The following is an 18,401-nucleotide window of genomic DNA, read 5'->3' on the forward strand; positions in this document are numbered from 1 at the left end:
GAAGCAACAATATGCAAAGACTCAGAAGTTAAAGTTTTTAGGATAGAGTAGTGGTATATCATTTGGATTACATGCTCTTAAAGCACCCTCCAATCCTGAGATTCTGTGTGCTGGCTCTTTAACTTCGTGTATTTTTTCACTTCATGCCAGATAGTTCGTGTATGTATATATTTCAGTTGTTATTTTTCATAGGAAGCAAAAATACTAACCTTCTTCTTTGATTTTTGTTCATAGTTAAATTCATCCGAGAAGTAACGCCATATATCAAGAAGCCATCGTTAGTATCAGATCTGCCATGGGAAGGCACAGCTCCCCAGTCACCAAGCTTTAGTGGCAGTGAGGACTCCGGTTCTCCAAAACACCAGAACAGCACCAAGGACAGGAAGGTCATCCCTCTCAAAATGTGCTTTGCTGCTAGAAACCTAAGCATGCCGGACCTGGAAAACAGGTGAGCTGTACCTAAGGAGAACATCGTACTCACAGCTTTGCAAACTTACAGATATGTTGCAATATTACTTTCTCCCTTTGCATATTTTTATGCAATAATATGACTGTTGACTAAATTATATAGAGGAAAACATCAGTCTGAGATGAATCATTTTTGTACTTCCATATTTAAATTACTTCACACATATATGTACATATATAGATCAATTTTGGATGAACACACAAGAAGCTTAATGATGGTTATGCCTAGGGAATGAAATGGGATTAGAAGGTAGAAGGAAAGAAGAGGCTTCTACTTTTCATTTTAAACCTTTCTGGAGTGTTACTATTAGTTTATTCATTATGAATATTACTTAATAATAGAAAAAGTCTTGTCCAAGAAATTTAAACAAATATCTCCTAGGAGGAAATTCCTTATACTATGGTTAGTGTAAAGAATCAGAGATCTTAAAAAAAAAGAAAAAAGAATCAGAGATCTTCATTATAGGTCAGGCTGCATCAACTAATAACGTGACTGTGGCAAGTTAGCTTCCTTTGACCTCAGTTTCCTCATTTGTGAAATGAGAGCATTGGATTGGATAATTTCTAATGTCCCTCCTAGTTCTATCACCATTTGGGTTCTATGACTTTGTCTTCATTAATGCCATGACGTGGTACTGGTAAACCTAGTGTCTGGTTAGAGATTAGGGGAAAAAAAGAGATAAAGAAAGTAGTCCAAAGACATAGTTAAGGACCAGCTTTTTATAATATACTTTCGCTTTTATGGTCTCCTCTGATCTGAATGCACAGCCAGGTGCCTAATCAGGATGGGATGGTTCACAGAAGACAGCAAGAAGCTGAATGACCTTGGGCATTTTAGGCCATGGGGACATGGAAGCTCCTGCTCTATAATATATTATGTGTATGCTGGAAAGAGTTGAGCTCTGCAATCACACAGACCTTGGTTTGAATCCAAACTAGGTCACCTGCTCCAAAGAAGGCTCTGAGCAAGTTCCTTCGCCTCTATAAACCTCCATATTCTCAGTGATTAAAAAAAAAGAATAACTCAGTGTGCAGATTAAATGGCATAACACACATGAAGCCCTTTGTATAGAGCCAAACATATAGTAGGTTCTCAAGAAATAGTAGCTTAAAAAGTCTTAATTGGGCGTCCCTGGTGGTGCAGTGGTTGAGAATCCACCTGCTGATGCAGGGGACACGGGTTCGTGCCCCGGTCCAGGAGGATCCCACATGCCGCGGAGCGGCTGGGCCCGTGAGCCATGGCCGCTGAGCCTGCGCGTCCAGAGCCTGTGCTCCGCAACGGGAGAGGCCACAACAGTGAGAGGCCCGTGTACCGCAAAAAAAAAAAAAAAAAAAAGTCTTAACTGCTAACTTTGTATACATACATACTTACATACATATATATATATTTTGGCCATGCCATGCAGCTTGTGGGATCTTAGTTTCCTGACCAGGGATTGAACTCGAGCCCTCAGAGGTGAAAGTGCAGAGTCCTAACCACTGGACCGCCAGGGAATTCCCATGTATACATATTTTGAAAATTACATTCTGATACATTTGTATTGTTTTTATTTGCTTTCTTTTAAAAGTTCAAGACATAGAAATTACTTCTTGTTATATACAGGTTTATTTGTGAAAGATTGTGTGTATATTGAAGCATATATAAATACAGAACAGCTTGATCTTTAAAGAAATGCTTTTTTTTTTCATACAGTAAGAATCTAATTTGTACTTATGCATACCAGGGTCGGGGGGGGATAGATTGGGAGATTGGGATTGACATATAAACACTACTATGTATAAAATAGATAACTAATGAGAATAGACTGTAAAGCACAGGGAACTCTACTCAGTGCTCTGTGGTGACCTAAGTGGGAAGGATATCCAAGGAAGAGGGGATATATGTATATGTGTGGCTGATTCACTTTGTTGTACAGCAGAAACTAACAACATTGTAAAGCAACTATGCTCCAATAAAAATAAAGAAAAAAAATCTAATTTTTAAAGTAAATAATCAACTCTGCCTCTTAAATCCAAGTTAAAATTTTTTTCTCAAATGAGATATATTTATGTAGAGACTTTGATCTGTTAATCATGGACTTAAAAAAATTATGTAGTTAGGACTATAGAGATGGAATTAGAATAGAGTTACAATGTGATAAAGAGAACAAATAGACATTAAATTTGTCAACTGATTGTCAGGCTGAGGAAAGTATTCAGGCTAAGTCCTTTCATAATAAATCATTTCTTTTTTTTAAAATAAATTTATTTATTTATTTTTGGCTGCTTTAGGTCTTGCTGCACGCGGGCTTTCTCTAGTTGCAGCGAGCGGGGCCTACTCTTCGTTGCAATGTGTGGGCTTCTCATTGCAGTGGCTTCTCTTGTTGCGGAGCACAGGCTGTAGGCGTGTGGGCTTCAGTAGTTGTTGCTCGCAGGCTCTAGAGCTCAGGCTCAGTAGTTGTGGCACATGGGCTTAGTAGCTCCGCGGCATGTGGGATCTTCCCAGACCAGGGCTCAAACCCATGTCCCCTGCATTGGCAGGTGGATCCTTAACCACTGTGCCACCAGGGAAGTCCCTATAAGTCATTTCTGAGAATGAGAATAGATTGTTGTCTTAGTCTGTTCAGGCTGCTGTAACAAAATACCGTAAACTGCGTGGCTTATAAACAACAGAAATTTACTTTTCACAGTTAGGGAAAAGCCTTGGAAGTCTAAGATCAAGGCACTGGCATATTTAGTGTCTGGCGAAGGCCCACTTCCTGATTCATAGATGGTCATTTTCTTCCTATATTCTCACATGGCAGAGAAATCTAGACAGCTCCCTGGGGTCTCTCTCATGAGAGCACTAATCCCATCTGTGAGGGTTCTGCCCTTACCATCTAATCGCCTCCCAGAGGCCCCATCTTCTAATTTTGTCACATTTGGGGTTAGGATTTTTTTTTTTTTTTATGGTACACGGGCCTCTCACTGTTGTGCCTCTCCCATTGCGGAGCACAGGCTCCGGACGCGAAGGCTCAGTGGACATGGCTCACAGGCCTAGCCGCTCCGCGGCACGTGGGATCTTCCCGGACCAGGGCACGAACCCGTGTCCCGTGCATCAGCAGGCGGACTCTCAACCACTGCGCCACCAGGAAAGCCCCCATATAGTTTTATTTCTGTTTCATTTTTAAAATGTTTCATTCAAGTAAAATTAAAGTTAATATTCTTTTTTTTTAATAATTTAATTTATTTATTTATTTTTGCTGTGTTGGGTCTTCGTTTCTGTGCGAGGGCTTTCTCTAGTTGCGGTGAGCAGGGGCCACTCTTCATTGTGGTGCGCGGGCCTCTCACTATCGCGGCCTCTCTTGTTGCGGAGCACAGGCTCCAGACACGCAGGCTCAGTAGTTGTGGCTCACGGGCCTAGTTGCTCCGCGGCATGTGGGATCTTCCCAGACCAGGGCTCGAACCCGTGTCCCCTGCATTGGCAGGCGGACTCTCAACCACTGCGCCACCAGGGAAGCCCCGGGGTTAGGATTTTAACATGAATTTGAGTCAGGGACACAAACATTCAGTCTACAGCACCTGTAGTGCTGCTTATATATTTCTATAACACGCTGGGGTTGTGGGAGGGAGAGAAGGAAGGAGGAAGGTGATATGACTTGGCTGTATTGCTGAAAGTGGTGCTAGTTTATCATCCACTAAGACCTTTTAGAGCTCAATAACCTTGACCTTTATTAAAACTTGGGGCTGCATTCTCTTTAGCGTATATGCTAAAGACATTTGGTGGATGGTCAAGTTTGAAGTAGATTTTCAGAAACAACAGAAGAGGGCAGTTTGGGCTATAAGAGTTGTATCACACCATGCTCTTCAGTAAGATGATCAGTCTACTTATTACTCTACAAGGATAGGTCTTAGAAGAGTTAGGCTTTTGCAGATTATCAGGCTTAATGCTGCAAAGTAATTTGTTTCCAAAGTTACTTAAAATAGCAAATTTGGGAACTTCCATGGTGGTCGCATGGTTAAGACTCCGTGTGCAGTGCTCTCAGTGCAGGGGGCACGGGTTCGATCCCTGGTTGGGGAACTAAGATCCAGCATGCTGCATGGCGTGGTCAAAAAAAGAAAAAAAAATACCAAATTTGCAAATAATCTGCTTTTTGTAAAATATAAGTTGGAAGAGATTCAAGGTTATTCTTATGTCACTCTTACTTGCATTCCAGTGTGCTTTCTAGAGAAAAAGAAAAGCAGTAGAATTGCAGGTACCTGGCAAAATTATACTTAACTTTGGTTATACCCACAGGAATGTGAACATCTATCCTAAGTGTCTTGGTAGAAAAAAAATGTTCAGAGGCATTGAGTAATTAGACTGAAGTTAGGGTGATGGACTTTGTAACTTTAGGCAAACTATTTGTTTTCATAAGCCTTGGTTTCCTCCTGTATAAAATGAAAGGTTATATGAGGATTAAATAAGAGAACAATTATAAAATTGGCATAGTATGCTCTCAATATATTATTATTATAGGTGCTGTTGGTGTCCTTCTGACCTTAAATAAGTCCCTTAATTCCTCTGTCCTCATGTTTTTTTCTTTCTGTAAAATGGACATAATAATGCTTGCTCAACTCTGTTCTTTTACTTCAAGGATAAATAAGATAGTATCTGTAAAGTCACTTGGAGCTCTTTGATCCTTAAATTTATCTCAGCTCTGTCAAAGGAAACGTCATGACAGGTAACACAGCTGCAACATTTAAAGCCATGGAGAAAACCAGTTCATTTAGGAACAGCAAAAATAAGTTCATCAGGACATCTGTCACCAAGATATTTATCACATTACAGCCTTATATAACTGACCATATTTCTATTTGAAAATCTTAATCTTCCACATAGTCTTTGGTAAAACTCTGACAAGGAGTAGGCTTAGATGTGCCCTAATCTGGAAAATAATTATGAATCTGGTATTTAAGCCCTACATAGGCAAGTGGATTCCCATCATCATTTTTTCCCTAACAATTTATTATGAAAATCTTCAAACATACAGCAAAGTCGAAAGAATTTTATAGTCAACACTCATTTTTCGACGACCTAGATTCTACCATTAACATTTTACTATATATACTTTATCATGGATTGGCCCACCTGTCCATCCGTCAATCCATCTTAATTTTCTTTGATGCATTTCAAAGTGAATTGCACACATTAGAATATTTCTCTCTACTCAAGCATGCATATAGAGTTCAGTGTTTTTGTTGTAGCTTTTTTCTTTTGAGACAATATTTGCATACAGTAAAATACACAAATCCTAAATTTTGACAGATGCCTAAAATAATGTAACCCAAGCCTATCAAGATACAGGACATTACTGTTAACCTTGGAAAGTTTTCTTTTTCCCTTTCCCAGTCAATTCCCTCTCCCACCTTCCAAGGCTACTACTGTTCTGACTTGCTGTCATAGATCTGTTTCAGCTATTTTAAAACTTCATGTAAATGTAGTCATATCATATGTACTTTTTTGTGATAGAATTATTTAACTCACCATAAGAATTTTGAGATTCATTCTTCTTGTTGCATGTAACAATAACTCTTTCTCTTTTATTGCTGAGTAGTGTTATGTTTTATGAATATAGCATAGTTTCTTTATCCATTTTCCTATTCACAGATACCTGAGCTATTTCCAGTTTGGAGCTAATATTAATAAAGTTACTATGAATATTTTTGTACAACTCTTGTGGGCATACATTTTTTTTTTTTTCTTTTTTGCGGTACGCGGGCCTCTCACTGCTGTGGCCCCTCCCGTTGCGGAGCACAGGCTCCGGACGCGTAGGCTCAGCGGCCATGGCTCACGGGCCCAGCCGCTCCGCAGCACGTGGGATCCTCCCGGACCAGGGCACGAACCCGTGTCCCCTGCATCGGCAGGCGGACTCCCAACCACTGCGCCACCAGGGAAGCCCCATGGGCATACATTTTTATTTCTCTTGGATAAATTCTTAGGAGTGAAACTGCTGGCTGCAAGGGTAGGTGTATGTTTAGGTTTTTTTTTTTCGGTTTTTTTTTTTTTTTTAATGTTTTTTAAAAAACTGCCAGGCTTTTTTCCAGAGTGGTTGTGCCATTTTACATGCCCACCAGCAGTGTGTGAGAGTTTCCATTGCTTCACATCCTTGCCAGCATTGGTAGTGTCAGTCTTCTTAATATTAACTATTCTGATGGGTGTGCAGTGGAATCTCTTTGTGGTTCATCCTTCATTTTAATGTAAAGACTTCACTTTCTAGATAAAAAACTTATTTGACATGAGAGGAAAGCGTCCTTTTTTTCTGTTTTACTACATTGATTTAGTTTTGCTATCTAAAGCTGAGAAAAAGTGCTGACCATCAGAATGAATAAGTAAAGAGGCAGGGGAAGTTTATTTGCTTCTTCCACCTCTAGTCCTCAAGACCTCACTAGATGCTTCTGATAGTTATAAGCGGTTCATTGTGGAAAGTGAAAGCTAAATAAATAATGACAAAGTCCAGGGAGAGAACATGAGCCTGTTCCTTAGCAAACAGCATTGTGGGCAGTGCGGAGTTTAGCGAGGACAAGGTGTTCTTAAACGCTGCTTTTCGGAAATGTAAATCTGTTATCATTGAGCTGGTTCACAATGTCTGGGTCATCTTCACTTCGGCTGTTTTCCATGTAAAAGGTAAATTTTGGCTTTATGATGTATAAAACAACATGATTATTACTAAATTGAACACATAAGTTATGTCAAAGACTTTACTAAGCAGAAGAAATAAGCAGGCTAGACTTAAGAATCCTATGCTTCTGTGGACCTAAACATGATCTGATTCATCTGATCAGAATGTAATTGCATTTCTCAGGAAATCCTCAGTGGTTTGACCAGAGGCCAGAACTCTTCACACTGTAGCTGTCTCTTCCTCTCTCCTGTGGGCCCAAACAATGACTGGCAGACTGCCTCCAAACTTTTATTCGTAGAATTTTCATTTGAATTTGTCTTTTAAAACAGCAGTAGACATTAGGAAACACTTTGTCCCCTTTATCAGCTCTAGGGGCTGCTTCTTTAAAGGCAAACAGACTTCTGGATCCTAGAATCATTAGTCCTGTTTTGGAGTTTATTTTCTGTTTCTTCTAATTTAATTTTCTATTTTACAATCACTTTTTAAGAAACACTGCAAAATTTCTCTTCATGAAAAATTGGTGATTCTGTCCTGGGAACTGTTTTATTTCCTGTTTTCATCTTTTTCCAGCCTAGTGGTCCCATGATCTTTTCCTGCTTAATCAGGTTAAGTTTATTTTATATCAGACTTATTTTCCTTTCTTTCAGTTATTAATAAGTAGGATCTTTAACATCGGGATTTTCAGTTTAAACTGTGGCAAAGGAGCTGTGTCTGAGAGACTCTCCCAGGAACTGTATGAGGTATAAAGGCTTTTTCAGAAGGTGAATGTTTTGTGTCCGGAGAAGGATGAACTGATTCCTGCCTTTAGCTCTAAGTCGGTCAGTAGGAGGAGTGAAAGAAATTTTTTGTCATAGTTTTGCAACAACTTTTAGCATGCGATTAAGGATGTTAGGCTGGTTACAGTGCCAAAACAACCAGCTGGAAGTAAATAGCCTCTGTAGAAAACAACTAGCCTGGTATAAGGTCTAAATTAAGGACATCACTGGCTCTTGCACTCAGTTTGGTGGAATGAGGGTGGATATGAATCTTCTTCTGGGTTGAGGGTGGGGCAGTCACTGGCCGCTGGGGATGGGGAATGCTGAAACAATCAGCCGGCCTCTTTATTTTAGCTGAGTGCTTTACTCCCACTTCCAGAGGTAACTGGTGCCTCCAGTTCCCCAGCCTCTTCAGGATTCTGCAACATGGATCAGCTTGGATTTGACCCTCCCCACTTTTCTTACGTCTGCTCTGTCTGTTTGCCAGCTTCCAAAATTTTGTTGTAGTTGCTCTTCTCCTCTTCTCCCCTTCTCCCTGAGCTTGTAGGATTATGCTTTTTAAACATTCTCTTTAAAGTTTGGTGGTGACTTCTTACATACAGCACCAAAAGCACAGTACATAAAAGAAAAAATTGATAAGTTGAACTTCATTAAAATTAAAAACTTCTACTTCTACTGTGTACTGGAGTTCTCCAGAGAAAGAAGCAACGGGATGGATAGATAGTTAGGTAGATTTATTTATTTATTATAGGAATTAGCTCATGCAGTTGTGGAGACCAAGAAGTCCCATGATCTGTTGTCTGCAGGCTGGAGAAACAGGAAAACCAGTCTTATAATTCACCCCGAGTTCAAAGGCCCAAGAACCAGGAACGCCAATGTGTGAGGGCAGGAGAAGAAGACGGTTGTCCCAACTCAAGAAGAGAGCAAACTTGCCTGCCCCCCCACCGCTTTTTTATTCTATTCATGCCCTCGGTGAATTGGATGATGCCCACCTGCATTGTCGAGGGCCATCTTCTTTACTCAGTCTACTGATGATGCTAATCCATTCCAGAAACACCCTCACAGACACACACAGAAATAATGTTTTACCAGCTACCTGGACATCCCTTAGCCCAGTCAAGTTGACACATAAAATTAACCGTCACACACTGTTAAGAGAACGAAAAGATAAGGTACAGACTGGGAGAAAATCTTTGTGAAATACATATCAGGTAAAGGACTGATATCCAAAATTTACAAAGAATTCCTAGGACTTCCCTGGTGGTGCAGTGGTTGAGAGTCTGCCTGCCGATGCAGGGGACACGGGTTCGTGCCCCGGTCCAGGAGGATCCCACATGCCGTGGAGCGGCTGGGCCTGTGAGCCATGGCCGCTGAGCCTGCGCGTCCGGAGCCTGTGCTCTGCAACAGGAGAGGCCACAGCAGTGAGAGGCCCGCGTACCGCAAAAAAAAAAAAAGAATTTCTAAAGCTCAACAATAAGAAAACAACCCAATTTTAAAATGGACAATAGATCTGATCTGAACAGACACTTTACCAGAGAAGAACTACAGATGGCAAATAAGCATATGAAAGGTGCTCAGATCAAATGCCATTAGGGAATTGCAAATTAAAACAATGAGTTACCACTATACACATATTAGAATGGCCAAAATCCACCTGACAGTACCACATGCTGGCAAAGATGTATAGTAACAGGAAGGCTTATTCATCGATGGTAGGAACGCAAAATGCTATGGCTACTTTGGAAGACAATTTGGCAGTTTCTTACAAAGCTAAATGTAGTCTTACCCTGTGACCCAGCAGTTGTGCTCCTTGGTATTTACACAGAGGGTTCAAAAACGTATATCTACACAAAAACCTACACACAAATGCTTTAATCGTAATTGCTAAAACTTGAAAACAACCAAGAGGTCCTTCAATAAATAGGTGAATGGATAAACAAACTGTGATTCATCCAGACAGTAGAATATTATTCAATGATAAAAAGAGGTGAGCTGTCAAGCCACAGAAGACATGGAGGAACCTTAAATGCATATTGCTAAGTGAAAGAATCCAGTCTGAAAAGCTTACGTACTGTATGATTCCTTGGAAACAGTAAAAGGATCAGCAGCTGCCAGGAGTTCAGAGCCAGGGAGTGAGTGTAATATACTATTTTAAGCCGTCCCATAATAAATGTATAACTATTTTTCTTTTAGAAAATATAATCTTTTTTTTTTTGCGGTACGCAGGCCTCTCACTATTGTGGCCTCTCCCGTTGCGGAGCGCAGGCTCAGTGGCCATGGCTCAGGGGTCCAGCCGCTCTACAGCATGTGGGATCCTCCCCGACCGGGCAGGAACCCGCGTCCCGTGCATCGGCAGGTGGACCCTCAACCACTGCGCCACCAGGGAAGCCCCTAGAAAATATAATCATTTTTTTAGCCAACAAATATTTATGTTAAGGACCATGACGGCAACAATTGATATAGTGGAAAATAACATTAAAAAGAAAAAACATTATAAAGTAATATAGAGGACTAAACAAAGCTCAACGTGAATGTTAAGCTATTTGTCAGAAATCTCTTTTCTTCTACTTTTGCTGAGCTTTTAGGATGGAGGTGTTCCTCCTGACTAGGAATGTGTCCTGCTGGTGAGCTCTGTGTAGTCTCATCCTTCTTGGGTCCAATTAAACCTCCCCAGGCCATTTCTCTTTTGTAATCCATCTTACATCCCACCATAAAATTATTATTATTATTATTTTGGCCATGCCAAGTAGCTTGTGGGATATATATATATATATATATATCACATTTTGTTTATCCATTCCATCAATGGACATTTGGGTTGTTTCCACCTTTTGGTTATTGTGAATGATGCTGCTGTGAACCTAGGTGTACAGATATCTCATAAAATTATTTTTAATTCATTGTTTTGATCATATCGTTCCCTTGTTGAAAATCCTCAGTGATTCCATGTTGCTTACCAATTAATATTCAGACTTAACCTGCTATTCAAAACCCTCTAAATTTTAATCCCAAGCTACTTCTCACTGTATTTAGCTATAGGATAGGAAATCAAATAAATTCATCAGAACTGTAACTAAAACAGAAAGCAGGATAGCTTATGACGCTGTTTAAAGATATTTCAAGTGTGGGCTTTGTGAAGTGTTTTGGCTGGTCACAGATCTTATTTTATGTTTTGACTATTTTCTAGAACTTTCTGGCCTACTTGGCTATTGCCCTAGAACTGTGAAGCCATATAAAACATGGATAGACTGGTGGCTAGACCTTCAGGTAGCTAGAAGGAGGGTAAGTCTAGTGGGAGGGCACGTGAGTGGGTAAGTAGGTAGGTACCAGGTAGATGTGTTTATAAATTGACTCACAGCATGACACCAGCTTGGTAAGTGTGCCCCAGAGGTGTAGAGGCCTCCATTGCAGTCCTGCTTTGCTACTCCCATCTTGGGAGTGCCATTTTTAGCCAGGAACTTTGTGGTAGTCATCACAGTTCTTTATAGAAGTAGTTTTTGTAACCTGTAATTGTGTATTAGTTAATTATAAATTTTATGCTTTCCGCATTAGATGATAGTCCCAGTGAGAGTAGAGACTAGTTTTTTTTTGCCTATCTTTTTCACTGCTGTATCTCTAACACAGTGTCAAGCATAGTATCTGGCATACAGTAGGTTCTCAATAAATGTTTATTTAAGAAAGGGTGGGGCTTCCCTGGTGGCGCAGTGGTTGACAGTCCGCCTGCCGCCTGCCGATGCAGGAGACACGGGTTTGTGCGCCGGTCCGGGAAGATCCCACATGCCGCGGAGCGGCTAGGCCGGTGAGCCATGGCCGCTGAGCCTGCGCATCTGGAGCACAGCGCTCCGCAATGGGAGAGGCCGCAACAGTGAGAGGCCTGTGTAAAAAAAAAAGAAAGGGTGGACTGACCAGAGTTCAAATGAGAACGAATATTTGCCGTATTAAGTATGGCAAATTAAAATATTTGGAATTGTAAAGGAATTTCTAAACAGGACAAAAGAGAGGGATGCAAGCTTCAAGGCAGAAATGCCTAGTGTACATGTAAACTGGTCATCTTTGACAGGTGATGTGGGATCTGGTGACAGTGCTGCAAGGAAGCAAAGACTATCTTCAGAAAGATGAAAGAATAAAAAGATCTCTCCTTGGTCAGTGGCAGTTTGTCAATTTCCAGCCTACCACATTATTTTTCCATTTTAAAAGATATGTATGTTCACTGTTAGAACACAGCAGTGTATATATGTTAGTCATTTATTGAATGATTTTTAAAATTCATCTTGGCAAAAACTTTGATCAAAACACAAAATATTACCCAACAAATTGCTTTATAAGGAATTTGTTGAGTGTACTTTTTAAAAAATTTATGTAATTCCTAAAGGTTACTTTTGAAGTATAGATTGTTCACAGTTGAGTATTAACAAATAATAGTCATAGAGTTGAAGATCTCTTAACTATTCTTCTACCATGACTCAGCGGATGATTTAATCATATAATGTTACCCAGACCCTCAAAAACAATTTCAAATTTTCGTAAAGAGTCATTCTTCAGCTATTTTCTTTATTTCACATAGTGGAAATTTCAGTTCACTGTTTGGCAGTAGGTTCTATATACCTTGCAATACTGTATACCAGAGTTTTCTAAGTATTTAAAAAATATATTAGTTCTTTCTTTACAATGTGCCTATGAGATTCAACACGCTTTCCATTTCTTTGACATGGAAATTAAGGCAAAGTGCAGTGTTCTACTACAGACTCTACAGTAGGTTCCCTTATCTTAGATCATTATGTTAATACTGAAACAACAGACCCAGCAGTTAGTCTTTCCGATGATGATCTTTCCACATGTGGATCTCTCTGGAATTGGACCCTAAGGAATTAAGAGAAAGTATTTATATTCTGGAATGTAAAAGTAGATTTTCAGTTAAGTATGTTAAACCATGGCAGGTTTGATGGCTTCTGATCTAGCTCACTTTTGTTTTTCTTTTTCCACACAGATTGATAGAGCTACATTCTCCTGATAGCAGGAACACGTTGATCCTACGTTGCAAGGATACAGCCACAGCACACTCCTGGTTCGTAGCTATCCACACCAACATAATGGCTCTCCTCCCACAGGTGTTGGCTGAACTCAATGCCATGCTTGGTGCAACCAGTACAGCAGGAGGCAGCAAGGAGGTTAAGCACATTGCCTGGCTGGCAGAACAGGTAGGCTGGGAGGCAGGGCAGGGTCTCACCAGGTCACTACTCAGAGCCAGGATGCTTCCCCCATTTCGTATGTCTGTAATGTTTATCATGCAGTCAGGCCCTGGATGTCTAGCTTGCAGATCTTTTGTTAGTCTTCTGTTTCTCCTCCCCTAGTGTTTAGTTGTTTGTTGCTAATTATCACCTCTACCAGAAGAATTGACTGTCATGATCATCATCATCATAACATAACTAAAAAGGGGTTCTTAGTAACATCTGTATCCTTAATGACTAAAGATAATTTTCACGGTTTTAGAATAGGATCAGCAAACTTCTTCTACAAAGGGCTATTAGTGCTACAACTACTTGACTCTGCCATTATAGCAAGAAAACAGTCATAGACAATATGAACATGAATAGATGTGACTGTGTTTCAATAAAACTTTATTTACGAAAAGAGATAAGTGGGCTGTATTTGGCCCACAAGTCATAGTTTCCCAATTCCTGTTTTAGTCTATTGACAGAGTTTCAGGGACAACAGGCTTACTCCGCTGGTCTGGGAAAATTATAAAATATACAAAACACTTTACAAGCCATTAAACACATGTGTAGTTGTCTTCTACAACTGAAAAATGAAAAGAAGAGAAACAAGAAAACCTAAGTAGATGTTGGGTGCAGGGAAAGGAAGGATATAATCCAAGTTAGTTTAGATCCAAATTTGGCAAAAGGGAGACTAAAAGTTCTACATGATATTATAATACATCCTTTTTCTTTCTGGTCCTTCACTGTCAGCTGGGCCAGAGGGAGTTGAAAACAGAAGACAGAATAGGGATTCAGAGATGAATGTTCAAGTGCTAGCTCTGTTTTTCACTGGTTTTAGATCTTTTTAAAAGTGCCTTCATATCTTTGCATCCTAGTTTCTTCGTGTGTGCAAGGGGGCAGGGATTATTGCATCAGTATCAGCCCAGACAGGTTTTGTTCTTTTGCGTTGTTGTTTTGTTTTAAATACAGTTTCCTAGGTCTGGCTCCCCATGTTCCCCATCAAGAGTTCACATTTGGTAGACCGATGGTGGGGCCTGGAAATCTCATTTGGCTCCCTAGGTGATTGTGTAGTGGATTTTGGACTCCACTGATTTAGTTTTTTTTCAGCCGTGAAATTTTACAAACATTCCAAATAATGATTCTAATAAATTATAACACAGAATTCGTACTGTGATGATTTCTAGGAGTCATAATTAGAATAACTAAGCAGAAGAAACTAATGAAAATCATGGTATAAGTATTTACAACTTTGAAAGTTTTAGTCTTTTAGTTGTGTTTATCATTGTTTCTATATTTTTATATGCTGGTTGAAAACCTCAATTGAGTGGTAATTGTTCTGTGCTTTCAGCAATGTTAGAAATCTTCATGATTTTAAAAAGGTGATACATTCACATAGTTCCAAGGTCAGAATAAAAAGTTAATAGGTGATGTCTTACTCTCCTTCTACTCCCTCATCCGCCTAATTCCTACCCCTTTGCACCCAGGGAGGTAATCACTTTCATTCCTTTCTACTGAGTCTTTTGAGAGTTTCTTTATGCAAATAAAAGCAATTATGAATATATATTCTTCTTTTTCTCTTTTATAAAAGAAGATGGCATATTATTCACACTACTTTATACCTTGCTTGTTTCTTTCATTAGGCAATATATCCTGGAGATCTTTCCATATCAAAGCACAGAGAGCATTCTTTTTCACAACTGTATAGTTTTCCATTGTGTAACTGTAGTTAAATAAGCACTCCCCCCAGTTTTGTTGTCATAATCTTTTGCCATTACAAAGAATGCTATAATGAATAACCTTGTAGTTTGTCCTTTCACACATGTGCTTTCCAAACTCTTTGGTTCCTGAGTTCAGATAGATCAGATAACAAGGGAACACACATTATCTGAATGTATTTGGTTCTTAAGTTTCTAGTAGTGAGCAGTAAAACTTTGGTTAGAAAGGGATTTATCCAAAGTTTTACATCATTTCCTGAGCTTTGATCATTAGAGTTCATAGAACAGGAGATATTTCTATACCTATAGGATAAATCCCAGAAGCACAGGTTCAAAGGGTATATTAGTAATCTATCTCTATAAAACAAATTACCCCCAAGAGTTAGTGACTTTGAAATAACATTTACCTCCCACAGTTTCTAAGGATCAGGAATCTGGTAGCAGTTTAGCTTCCTGGTTCTGGCCTGGGACGCTTCATGAAGTTGCAGTCAAGCTGTCAGCAAGGGTGGCAGTCATCTGAGGGCTTGACTGGGTTGGCAGGTCCACTTCCAACATGATTCATTTATATAGCTGTTAGCAGGAGATCTCAGTTTCTTACTGCTTGTTGGCAGAAGTCCTCAGTTCCTTGCTACGCAGGCCTTTCCACAAGATTGGCTGAGTGTCCTCGAGACATGGCTGTGGGTTTTTGTCAGAGCAAGTGATCTGACAGAGAGAACAAGATGGAAGCCACAATACATTTTATGACCTAGTCTCTTCTCTATTCTTTTCATTAGAAGTGAGTTACTAAGTCCAGTCTATACCCCAGGGCTCCGGCTCTTAAAGGGAAGAATGGTAAAGAATTTGTGGACATCTTTTTAAACTACCACAAAAGGTATATATGCATTTGTAATTTTGATAAATATTGCCAAATTTGCCTTCCATCAAGATTGAACTAATTTAAATTCCCACCAGCAACGTATGAGAGTTGCCAGACCTTTAAAGTGAACTTAATTTGGTTTATGCTACATACAGACAAGTAGAAAGGAGAAAAATAAAGCCACAAATTCATCACAGTCTGCCCTTTATGGACTGTATTTATGTGTGTGTTTCCTCCACTCAGTTGTGAGCTCTTGGAAGATAGGAGCACATTTTTCCCAAATCTTTAGTCCCTAGAGAACTTAGCCTAATGCTTTGTAAATAGTAGATGTTCACTAATTTTTTTCCTTTGTCTACATATATACATGCAAAAAGCAAACAAACAAGTCATTAATTATAAAATACTGTCCAAGAACACAAGCTCAGGGTTGGAAAATAATACCAAGTCGAAAAGTTTCAAATTCTTTAAAAATAGTATCACGGAACTAATCCAAAGTGCTGTTTCTAAACTATTCATGATTTTTACTTTTTCCAAGTAGTTGTTTGGGTTACCCAAATCAAATACACTTAGAATAAGTTGTTCAAGCAAGACTGGATACCATTTCTCAGAGGTATTATTTATAATGAACTTATGTATGTGATAAGAGTTGCCTTTTTTAATGGTAAGATTGTTTAATTCTATGAGTATGAAAATGGTCAGGATAATTTTAGATCATTTTAGTAATCTTTTTAAAATAGGTAAACATTTATTTTAGCAATAGATGTGTTTCCTGAAAAGCTTGCATATGAATGAAACTGTTTCAGTTGTAAAGAAAAGATAGTTATCATTTATTTAACTTTAAATGATCTCTCCTTAACTTATCTGTTTGTTATTTCACATTGTCATAAATTGAATTTGCTTAAAATAGGGAAAACCTATGCTACAGATGTTTGGTAACCAATAGATAATCTGTTCTGTGCAAGGCACTTCTATCTTTATTGATACTGATTTTTATGTGACTGATAGTTTACCTTTTAGTTGGTTATATTCTTAAGATGGAATCTTCTCTAAGTCCACCAAATGAGGGGACATACGTTACCTACGAAATAAGTATTTTTAAGCATTTGAGTGTTGGTAGAAAAGCCAAGACAGCCAAAGAAAGCTTTGTTGTCACAGTTCCTACCTTGTCCCTGGTTATTCTCAAACTGTGTAAAGACTCAAATTAGGAACATATACACTAAATCAGGATCAGTGGAACAATTTATTTTTTGCTCTATGTTTTCTATTGTAATAATAAAATACATAAGTAGCAGAAGTACATCACCTCTTAAAAAGATTTGTGGGATGAAGACATTTAGGGAATGAATAATAACTATTATTAATTTTTCATCTTTAGTGCTATTCAACTCTAGTTATTAGAAAATAAAATTTGGAGAAGGCTATTGTTTGGCCAGGTGTATGCATGTGTGGGTATTGAAACACAAGCAAAGCAGCACCCTAACTTTAGTATCCCTTTTTTCTCTGGCCAAAAACTCGATAGTGGGGAAAAAAACCACCTCAGTAGTGGAGTCCCAAGGCTGCTTGTACTGATACCACAACCAAAAACACATACTACATATAGCAGGCAGCATTTTGATTCCAGTGAAAGCAAACAGTATCCTTATAAGTTAAGGCAAATAGGCAAACAGAATGACTTAAACTGAGGTTTCATTTTTCTCCAATGGTAAGTAGAAGAGGGAAAAGATAGTCTCCAAAAACTAAGGACTCAAAAGAGCTAAAGAATTAACACCTTTTTTTTTTTTTAATAATTTATTTGGTTGTGCCCTGTCAGTTGCGGCAGACGGGCTCCTTAGTTGTGGCTTGCATGTGGGATCTAGCTCCCTGACCAGAGATTGAACCCAGGCCCCCTGCATTGGGAGCATGGAGTCTTAACCACTGCGCCACAAGGGAAGTCCCAAGAATAAACACTTTTTAAAAATTGTTAATTGAAAGAAAAGTTCTCTGTCTTGAAATTGCATATTTGCTTGTATTGGCATTAGCAGTTTTCCTTTCTCTTCTTTGGGAAGAAATACATTTAATTTAGGTTTTCTAAATGCATATACTCTGATCTAGTGTTCAAAATCTCTCTTATAACATAGCAAAAAAATTAATTAAAAAAATCAGATAGTCATTTTATCCCTTTGGGAAGATACATTTTTACATTATTTTCCCTATGAAATATTATACATAACAATCTCGGAGGCAAAGACTTAGTAGTGCACATAAACTAGAAATCCCTTCGGGGTATCTATGACCCCAAAATTTAAGAATCCAAGAGAACCTCTTTACAGCTGATACTCTCCCTCCAGACATTACTTTAGACTAATATAGAGTCTTAGAAAACTTGGGTTCACTGGTAAGGAAAGTATTAATTATTTCTACCATACTTTGCTTGAATACTCAGGGTTGGGTCATGTATTTTGTGCTTTCAGCACAGGGTCGAACATGGGTAACTTCACTGGTTGGAATTCATTTCCCCTTCCTGGAATCAGCTCATGGCTGTAGCTAGGAGAAAAGCATCCCAGTGGTAGATGTTATAGCACAGAACCGAACCACTCAGGTCACTTTTCAGATTATAGATGTATTCTTAAGGGGCTCTGACATGTTCATATTACCTTCAGAAGTCATTAAGGAAGAGAAAATAAAAAGCAGATCTGAAGACAAGTAAGAGACAAGTAATTCATCAATTTAAATTCACCTTGAAGCCATCAGTGATAGCAGAAAAGATGAGGGTTAAAATACTCTTGTTAAGC

General features: G+C 39.0%; 1 protein-coding gene across 5 annotated transcripts in view; it reads left to right on the forward strand.

Moving 5' to 3' along the window:
• The window catches only part of SNTB2 (syntrophin beta 2), a 102,316-nt gene that overhangs the window by 43,851 nt on the left and 40,064 nt on the right, over nucleotides 1-18,401 (forward strand). For all 5 annotated transcript variants that reach the window (XM_060132465.1, XM_060132466.1, XM_060132467.1 and 2 more), the window contains exons 2-3: nucleotides 235-448; nucleotides 12,831-13,041. In XM_060132465.1, coding sequence (XP_059988448.1) covers nucleotides 235-448; nucleotides 12,831-13,041 — 425 coding nt within the window. The remainder of the gene's footprint in view (nucleotides 1-234; nucleotides 449-12,830; nucleotides 13,042-18,401) is intronic.

This window comes from Lagenorhynchus albirostris, chromosome 19 (assembly GCF_949774975.1).
Source record: "Lagenorhynchus albirostris chromosome 19, mLagAlb1.1, whole genome shotgun sequence".
In the NCBI taxonomy this organism is placed as follows: domain Eukaryota; kingdom Metazoa; phylum Chordata; class Mammalia; order Artiodactyla; family Delphinidae; genus Lagenorhynchus; species Lagenorhynchus albirostris.